Source organism: Panulirus ornatus, chromosome 1 (genome assembly GCF_036320965.1).
Source record: "Panulirus ornatus isolate Po-2019 chromosome 1, ASM3632096v1, whole genome shotgun sequence".
Lineage (NCBI taxonomy): Eukaryota > Metazoa > Arthropoda > Malacostraca > Decapoda > Palinuridae > Panulirus > Panulirus ornatus.
The window spans coordinates 85,026,150-85,036,386 of NC_092224.1; the positions used below are offsets into that span (position 1 = coordinate 85,026,150).

General features: G+C 40.3%; 2 protein-coding genes across 2 annotated transcripts in view; one reads left to right on the plus strand and one right to left on the minus strand.

The window, feature by feature from the left end:
- LOC139750322 (sodium/potassium-transporting ATPase subunit beta-like) overlaps positions 1-8,065 on the plus strand; it is a 15,379-nt gene extending 7,314 nt beyond the window's left edge. Inside the window, exons 3-7 of the mRNA XM_071664999.1 lie at positions 1,699-1,818; positions 2,418-2,614; positions 4,151-4,255; positions 5,180-5,318; positions 6,894-8,065. Coding sequence (XP_071521100.1) covers positions 1,699-1,818; positions 2,418-2,614; positions 4,151-4,255; positions 5,180-5,318; positions 6,894-7,021 — 689 coding nt within the window. The 3' untranslated portion in view covers positions 7,022-8,065. The remainder of the gene's footprint in view (positions 1-1,698; positions 1,819-2,417; positions 2,615-4,150; positions 4,256-5,179; positions 5,319-6,893) is intronic.
- The window catches only part of LOC139750377 (HIG1 domain family member 1C-like), a 43,380-nt gene extending 33,150 nt beyond the window's left edge, over positions 1-10,230 (minus strand). The window contains exon 1 of the mRNA XM_071665110.1: positions 10,183-10,230. Coding sequence (XP_071521211.1) covers positions 10,183-10,215 — 33 coding nt within the window. The 5' untranslated portion in view covers positions 10,216-10,230. The remainder of the gene's footprint in view (positions 1-10,182) is intronic.
- Between the last annotated feature and the right edge of the window lie 7 nt (positions 10,231-10,237).

Here is a 10,237-nt window from a genome sequence, read left to right on the forward strand (position 1 = left end):
ATCAATAAACTCTGGACTGCAAATACGTAATGCCCTAAGGAACATAGACTGGAATGATGATAATTCAATTCTGTCATGTTAAGCTGAGTAATAATGGGTATATGATCATACATTTGTAGGTTTCTGTATATTCTAAACTTAAACTTGTTTCCATCCCTATGGATCATGCAATCTAAAAATGGCAACATAATTATTTTAATTTTCTACAGTAAATTTGATGTTAAGTAAAGGGAGAAATGTTTGTGATTTTTCATTTGTTGGCCAAACACAAAGACATCATCTACATACCTAAACCAAATCGCATTAGAAAGTAAAATATCCTTTAATAACATTGTTTCAAAGAATTCCATATAAAGATCGCTGTCGGAGAGGATTATGTGTTCATGGAAAATACGCGTTCATATGCACTATGTTCGTGTGTATATATATATATATATATATATCACCAGACTCTGGCTGCTTGAGGTTACTCCGCGAGTGAATAGTCACTGTGGCTAGGCTGTATCATTGGGACTATAAGGAAAATAATAATGGTACCGATGGGAAGGAGGAGCTGTAAATTTGAGCGACTCTAGCTAGAGAAGAGGCTTGTGTGTGGAGATACCAGCAGGGACTGGTTGAAGAATGGCAGAAGGATGAGCATCAACGAGACTAGGAGAGTAGGCGAGGGGCTGGAGGTATTTGGGGGAAGTATTTCTTACATGTGCGAGAGATGCGCGCGTTAGTTGGGATGTGGGTGTATGAGAAGCAGTAGTGGGATGACGAGGTACCATTTTTTTCCTAGGGGAAAGAGGAAAACGAGAGTTGTTTGGATGTTGCATGCAAGGACGGAGTGCGAATGTGTGGGAAATGTAGAAAAGGAAGAGGCAGGAGGTTAATAGGGAAGGTTGCAAGGGTTGACCTGAGCTGCGCATATATACCTTTGTTCTAGTCTGTTCGCCGTTTCCCAGCTTTAGCTAGGTAGTGCCAGGAACAGACGAAGAAAGGTCTCATTCGCTCACATCTATTCCCGAGCTCTCCTGTGTAATGTAACGAAACCTCAGCTTCCTATCTACAACCAGTCCTTACAGACCTTTCCATGGTTTCCCCTGGCTGTTTTGTACGACGTGGTTCCACTGACAGCACATCACCCCCTGAATACCACATCGCTTCAGTTCACTCTATCCCGTGCACGCCTTTCACCTTCCTGCATGCATTCAGGCCCCAAGCACTCATAATTTTTGTCACTCCATCCACCCATCTCCAATATGTTATCTATCTTATTTTTGTCCCTGCACTTCTGCCAAATATATCCTCTTTGTCAACCTTTCCTCACTCATTCTCTCTATCTGTCTAAACACATACTATATAAAGAGAATATTGACCTATTTGTTCATATTTAGAAGAAAAGGAGTTCCAATTAATATTGTTCTAATCATACTAACCTTTGTTTGATGATAACAATAATGATGATAACGAATAGAATAATCAAATTGTTAATGAGGATGATAATATTTTATATCATTAAGGTAATGAGGGAAAGGATGAGTGATATAAATCGATGCAGTAACTATCATGATAATCATAATTTTAATGATGACAAAAATGATAATGCTTGTCAGTAATTCCTATCATGATTCATACATGCATAGAAAATTATGAAATATTATCATTATAATTTTTCCTTATACATCTTTAAAAGTTCCTCATTATTTTCAGGTCTTGGTTTCCGCCCCACTACGTGTATACTGAAGGCCAAACGTACCGTCATCAGTTACTACCCGACAGATTTGTCCACCTCACAACCTTATGTCGACTCTATTAACAAACTCTTGATGAGTGAGTACAGTTGGTGATGCTCGTTTTCTGTTCTCAGACGTTGGGGGACGAGCTAGTATCTCATTACACTTTGTTTTTTTTGTTTTTTTTTTTCTTTTTCGTTGCATTTGTATCATGCTTCCTTCCTATTGCTCACCTCTTCTTACGTCTGTATTGTGACAATATAGTTTTCCCTTCGCTCGTGGCTGGATTTTCCCCCCTCATGTTGTGTATTAATTTCCAATGTTTTTGCCTCCTGTTTCGTTGCCGATGTTTCTTGTGTTTCCTGAAGTTTCATGTGAGGCGGGATGGCGGTGAGAATGGATGAAGGCAGCAAGTATGAAGATGTACATGTATATATGTGTAAATGTCTGTGTATATGTATGTATACGTTGAAATGTATAGATATTCATACGTGCGTGTGTGGACGTTTATGTATATACATGTGTATATGGGTGGGTTGGGCCATTCTTTCGTCTGTTTCCATGCGCTACCTCGCTAACGCGGGAAACAGCGATAACGTATAATATATATATATATATATATATATATATATATATATATATATATATATATATATATATATATATATAAGATTAGCGTTCCATTATGTTCATCAGGATACAACAGCAGCAACTTCCCTGAGAATGCTGTGTACAGAGATTGCAGCTTAAACATGTATGAAACAGAAGAAAATCGCATGAAGGACAGCGAATCTTGTGCCTTCGATCTGGACGCTCTTGGGTCGAGCTGCAGCCAGGAACCCCTTTGGGGCTACGACACCAACTCGCCTTGCGTCTTCTTCAAGATCAATAAGGTAAGTCCCGACCGAACCAGAGCCGAGATCTGAGCTCACAACGACCGGTCTGAATTATATGGATGAACCTAAACCGAACCAGAGCCGAGATCTGAACGTACAGCGACCGGTCTGAATTATACGGATGAACCTAAATGTATATAATCGTACAAGTGCTGGTGTTACTTGGTAGTGACCGCTCTATAATCCTGTCGTTCGTATGATAATCCATGATGGAATGTAATTTTGGGAGCAGTTAAGTCGGTAAAATAATATTCACTGTAATAATTCCAAAATCTTTCGGTAACTGACCGATAAAGCATAACAAAATTATCACATACACGAAGAATACAACGTCAAGAATGATCTTGACTTACATTAGCACAAAATAACAATGTGCAGTTGTAGGAACAATTAGAAATGTTGAATGAAGATGCAGATCATATACTTTTCTCATTCACACCAAAGTTAGGAATCATACTTACTTTAAAAAAGGAATAATAATAATAATAATGATAATAATAATAATAATAATAATAATAATAATAATAATAATAATAATAATAATAAAAGCAACATTAATGATTACGATAATAATGATGACAATGATGATGATTATAATGATAATAGTAATAATACTAATAATGATAATTCTTATTCAGCGTTTCCCACATAACGAGGTAAAGTCACAAACAGATGAAAATTGGCCTCACTTGTTCACCACCACCTCGTAATCATCATTCATAATACAACCTATCTTTAGCCTTTCTATCCGAAGCCAAAACCCACAGACCTTTCATACGCTTGGGTTCACCCCCATCGACAACACGTCTCTCCGTGTATAATACCACATCGCTCCGCTCGAAGATTCGTGTGGTTAAATTAGAAAGACACATATTTCAAAAAGTACAATTTTTCACAAAACTGTTGAGACGCGAATAATGGTATACGAGGATCTTGGGCTAAATATTTGTTAGTTCTATTCTTATACCTTCAACTATTCTAACTGGCGAATCATTCTGTATGCTAACAATCCCGTCTGATATAGAGAGCTTCGCCTTATTCGAGGTAAAGCGTTTGTCGAAGAGTTTGTGCCCATTACTGCGAGTGAAATCACACGTACCATTTCTTGAACAGCTCGTTTGATTATAGAAGTCATTGATCATCTCTAAGTACCTGTGTTGTATCACTTCTTAACCTTCTCTTTTCTAAGCTAAGTAAATCAAGTCGTTTAGTCGACTCTCATGTTAAGTGTGACACTGAGGGATGGTATGTTTTTGGACTGAAAACCAGCAGCCCATGTGTGGGTGAGGAAGAAAATCAAGGCAGCAAGCTGGGCCAAAGGAGTGATGCTTGACAGCCAGAGAAGTGCTGGCTTAGTGCGCACCATCGCTAACTCTCCTCATATCCAGGCGGGTAATGGTAGAATACCTCCCTGGTATGTGGCCTACAGAGAGAGAGAGAGAGAGAGAGAGAGAGAGAGAGAGAGAGAGAGAGAGAGAGAGAGAGAGAGAGAGAGATTCTACGATCTTATCTTCTTTGTGTTGTCTCCTGCAGGTCATTGGCTGGGAGCCGCAGACCATCCAGAATCTCTCCGCTTTACCGACGGGTCTCCAGGAACACATCAACTCAACGGACGATTCAAGCGTAGCGCTCTCTGGGGTGAGCCTCAGCTACAACGTTCTCTTTTAAGCAGACGTCATCACGACGCTGTAACTCTGTTGATCTGTGCTTTTTTCCTTTTTTTTATGACTAATCTAAGCAAACGTGTATTAACCTCACTTACCATAACTTAGATTTTACCCTAGAAGGATAAAGGTACTTTTCGTTGCCCTTGGTTGAGTGGTGAGCGACAGACGCCAAAACATTGGCCTACTGTTGTCAGTGTAAATGATTATTTGGGAACTTCGGAGCTGATCTGAGCCTTGGGTCATCCAGGCGTCTTTTTCCCTCCCTTGTACAGCAAGTAAGGAACTCATCCTAATGGTTTTCATTCCTCATTGCGCTCAGTCAACTTATAAGGCTTGAGTATTATCCTCGCACTGATGATGATCATTCAAGATAGGAAACGGATCAACGATATAGCATTTTTGTCTAGTTCCACACCTTCCCTCCCTTTTTTTTCTAATACAGTTTACATTCTTGTTAGATGAGTATTGATAGATATGAATTGGCTATCTTTGCTTACAGCTCTTTGGAGCTAACAGTTTTAGGTAAATAGGTATCACTAAAGGTATCTCTTTTCAGACAACTACAACAGTACTATCTCTCTCTCCCTCCGTCTCTGAGAACTACCCACTTCCCTGTCTCAAGCAAAATCTTACTTCTTGTGGTAGGGCCCCCCTTTCATTCTGCGATCATCACATACATACATACATACACACACAAACAAATATATATATATATATATATATATATATATATATATATATATATATATATATATATATATATATATATATATATATGTATATATATATATATATATATATATATATATATATATATATATATATATATATATATATATATATATAAAGTCCGGTTAATCTTGCATATGTATAAGAGCAGTGTATTGTATTGCAGCATATATGGGTGTGGTGTGAGTCAGACGATGTTGAGCTGGAGCAGGCAGCGCCCGGAGTCCCCATCTATTACTTCCCCTACCTCAATCAGAAGGGCTACCTCAGTCCCCTCATACCTGTCCGCATCATGAATCTTCAAAGTAAGTTAAGACGTAAGTTGTTCTTCTTATATGTAGTAGGAGTAAGGTCTGATCAGCCAGGGCACAGCTACACTCGTGTGGGAGTAAGGTCTGATAAGTCAAGGGGCAAATGGCTGGGTCGATTCATGAGACAGTAACATTATGGTGTTGATTTCGGGAGTGACACTGAAAATTTGTGCTTTGTTTTTCTTAGTAGTTACACTAGCGCCATGCTGGTGGAGATGGAACCCTTTCTGTACTTATGGAAAGTTAGTCCCTTGGTGAAAATCTGAATCATCGTCATATCAAGACCAGCGTTTTTGCTGCTTAGTAGCAAAATTTCGTTTGTTTTTGCTCGAAGCTGAGAACATGGCTTGTGACGAGCATGACTGATGTCAAGAAAATGAGATTTAGGAGATACGAAAATAAAAGAAAAAGAAGATCACGTGAACTATATGGGTGAGGGTAGTGCTGAAGGGGATGGAAGAGCAAGTGAAGACATTCTAAGTGAATGATAAGCTCAAGGAGAGATCAGGGTCGATGACGGACGATGCGGGAAGAACGAATGGTGGCTTTAGCGATGAAACATGAAAGGTCTTGTGAGATGATGGCCATAACAAAGGAGAAACAGACAAAATCAAATGACAGAAAGGAATGGCCAGTGCAGGGATGTTGTGTGCAGAAGGCATGTGTTTACGGGTAAGACAGGGGAAGATCTGGATGATACTGGGAGGAAACTGGAAATAACGTGTGAGGAGTTGAAATGGAATAGCAACAAATGTAATATGAGATACTAGAGGCGGGAATGGATATGGGTGTTGATCAAATGCCATGGGAAGAGGTTAAAAAGGATCCAGATAAAGATAGAGGTGTCTGTACAATGACGAGATGGTTTGGTCATATGGATAGAAGGATGACGAAGATGATTTACGTAAGTGACACGACAGAAAGGAGAGAAGAGGGAGGGTGCGAACGAGTCGGCAGAGAATAAAGGAATGAGAGCATTGGTGCTTGCCTGGACGAGTGTCTTCCGCGCAACGGTGAGGTTGCATGGTCAGTGTTGCTGTCACTCTGCAGGTAGTGGGAGACGGAGTACGGATGTCATACACATGGGCCTCAGGCAGCTGTGAGCCTGCAGTCTAATGCATAAGTAAAGATCCACTATCCTGAAACGAAAGCTTCCTCGACGAAACTGAACTCGCCTTTCCGTCCATTGTGGACGATACAGCTTTACCTGAGATCACATCATCGCTCGCGGCGCACCCTGCTAACGTGGAGTCCGGTGATAGCCTTATCTTTATTTATAATTCCCAGAGGCCAACTTAGTGTAGATCAGCTTATATCTTATCTTACACCTTGATAGGAACTTTTCATAAGGTGTTGGAAGATAATATTCTAGTGTTGGCGTTATTTAGATATACGTGCTGCTGGTTGGTGCATCCCTGCTTTTTCTTCTTTTTTTTTTTCATCTTCTCATGGCAAATCATCAGCCCCCCCCCCTCCTCCTCTTCTCTTTCCTTGATCTACTTCCTCTTCCACTCTCCCCTTCCTTCTCTCCCCCATCATCTCTCTCACTGGTCTCCCTCTCTCCCTCAGGTGACGTAACTGTGAGGATCCGGTGCCGTGCCTGGGCTAAGAACATCCGGTTTAAGAACAACAACAGACCTCTGGGTCAGACGGACCTGTCCTTCAGGATCGAGAGTGGTTCCTCCTGCCAGCTGTAGCTCTAGACCACCTGCCTGTCGAAGCTCTAGACCACCTGCCAATCGGAGCTCCACCTGCCACAGAAGCTCTAGACCATCTGCCAAGCGAAGTCTAAGACAATCTGCCAGCAGAATCCCTACACCACCTTTTATCAGAGGCTCTAAACCACCTGTCAGCCGAAGATCTAGACCAGCCAAGGCTTAGACCACCTGCTGACTTAGCTTTAAACCATTTACTTCCCGTTTTCTAAACTATCTCCCGGCAGAATTTTGCCCAAACCATATACATGAGACAGTTCAACCACCTGCATGACATACCACCTGCACGACACGACCAGCCTGAGAACAAGTTACCCACTGCCGTCCACGTACCAACGCGTCACACAAGAAAACCATCTGACGTAGTACGATCCCACCACCACCAGATGTTGCACGTAATGCTACGCTGTGAGGCTGTGAACGACTGTCCCCCTCATCATCTGTCGTGGCCGATGGTCTCTTAGAGGTCTAATGATGAGGGCTGCTTCTCCGTCCGTCTACTTCGAGTCGGTCATCGTCTCAGGAGTTTAGTGACCAAGTCCCACGACTACCCATCAGATAGGCTTTCACTCTTTATATATATATATATATATATATATATATATATATATATATATATATATATATATATATATATATATATATATATATATATACTGTATTTCGTTCTGGTTTTCAGAAGTCGTCGTCGGTGCTCAGATCACGATTGAAAATAATAATAATAACAACAACAACAGAGGATGGGAGGAAAAAAGGAAGAATAGGACATGAGTGTGAAAGATTTATTCTTCACTCGTAAATGATTTATTTTCATTAGTGTTGTACAGTTCAAAGGAAATTAGGAATTTCCTGCAAATAAACAATCTGGGCCCGGTACATTCTACCATTTCATTTCTAGTTAACATATGTTACAGTAGGTGTACATATTACAATATGTGATGGAATCTTATTAGTGACGTTAGTTAGCTCAGAGATAATGTAAAGGTTCTCTGAAAGAATCAACTTTTAATAAAGTACTGTACTATGTATTTGACCTTTCCTTTATCTTTGTATTTTCTATTCATATACCAACGTCGTAGAGAGCACAGAAATAGGTAGTAAGGACATACACAGACTGCTACCTGGCCTTGACCCATGTAGGGTTCATGGTCCTGATATTGTAGTGTGCAAATACGCTTGACATGCTAATTGAAATGTTCTTCAAGATGTAGCTTAAGGAAGGTAAACTGCCAAAAGAGTGGAAGACGGGAAACGTCATACCAATCTTTCGGAAAGGAGACAGGGAAATTGTGCTGAACTACAGACCAGTATCTCTCTCTCTCTCTCTCTCTCTCTCTCTCTCTCTCTCTCTCTCTCTCTCTCTCTGACGACTGTGGAAGGGAAAGTAGTGGATGAAGACCGTAGATAGATACTGCATCAGCTTACAGGGGGACCTAAAGAAGCTCCAAAGTTGGTTCAGTATACAGCTCATGAAATCGAACACGAGTGAATGCAAAATGACGAAGGTGGGGCACTCAATGACAGGAGGGTCTGATGTAATCATTATCCAGCAGGTAACAGGCTTCAGAAATCTGTATGCGAAATGGACTTGCGAGTGTCGACATTGTGCCTAACCTGTTGCCAGGGTCCCACCTTGTAAGAGCTGTATGCTGGCAGCTATCAGAATTGTACCATTTAAAGTACTTGGATGAGGAAATGTTTAGCGAACTTACAATGTGTAAAACGCCAAGCTAAAACGTGTTACTCAGATTCATTTGCCGTACTTAAAGAAGCACAGAGAACTAATAGAGAAGGTCCAGAGGAGGGCAACCAAAAATATTGCCAGAATTAAGAGAGCTGGTTTATAATGAGCGGTTGAAGATCATCACTTTGTCCACAATGGAAGAGAGAAGAGTAAAGAGTGATGATGTTAGCAGTGAACGGTTCCTCGAAAAAGGCTGAAAATAGAACAGCAGTAAGTTGTGAAAATATATTAACCAAGAAGCTTAGAAAAGAAGTGAACCAACTTCAGTTTCGTATAAGAACAATGAACGAGTAAAATAAACAGTGATGAAATCGTAAATGCTGACAGGAAGCAAAATTTTCAAAACGATTTATGATCGTAGAGAAATTTTATGAGGTTGGGCCTCATGAGTGTAGAACTCCCTTCCTGTCATGTAAGTAAAGGTAATTACTTAAACCTCCCCCAATCAACCCACCTACACATACACACACACGCGCACACACCATATTGGTCAGTGAGCTGTGACTATATAAATCCACAAGGATAAGAGAAGAGGATAAAGTAAAGGTGAATCGTTAGAAAAAGTTTTTGGAGGGTCATCATACAGCTTCCGCACCATAGACATTGCTTGGCATTGTTTGGTGAACGATGGTATACGTCTTGATCTAATGAATGTAACCTAACGTAACCTAACCTAAATAACCTACCCTAACCTACCCTAACCTAACCTAACCAACTTAAGTTACCTAAGGTATGAGTGTTCCTAGCCGGGGACTTCTAAAAAAAAATAGATCTATCGATCGCAAAGAAACAAAAATATTGTACCTTTTGTGGGGTGTAGACTGTAAAAATACCGTTTGGTGATACTGTTCGAAATCATAAAGGAACACGACTCGTTCGTTGTTAACAACACAGTTGGAGGAAGAATTAAAGGGACTGAGAAATTAAAGGAAGAATACGAAAGGAGTTTTGAGATTTAAAAAAAGAAAGAAATAATGTGGGGAATTGAAAAATATGGTCGGCGGATATGGAAACAGATTCACGGTAGTTCAGGGAATTCTGAAAGTATGTAACCAGAAAAAAATGAATTCATTAAAAAATGTTTAGCATAACTACTTCCCTTCCCTTAACTAAGACGAGACAACATCATTACATACACAACCCAAGTAAGAAGGAGTGGGGTATCGAGGTGGAATACAGATAAACACCAAAAGCATTTTTCCTGTATACATTTTCACACTCCACAGAGCTTTTTCACATCCCATTCGCCCTAAACTCTCTCTTCTATTTCGAAACTTGCTTTCCCCTGTCCAACCCTTTCTCTTTCTTCTCTAACCACCCTATTAAAAAAAAAAAAAAGGACTACTGACTGAAACGCATGGCACATTTCCTGACATGCCCAGTAAATGATGACTCTTACCTTGAAAAGCCTAGTCAGTTTGTTTCGATGCATTCTTGTTGACCGTCGTCTGCCA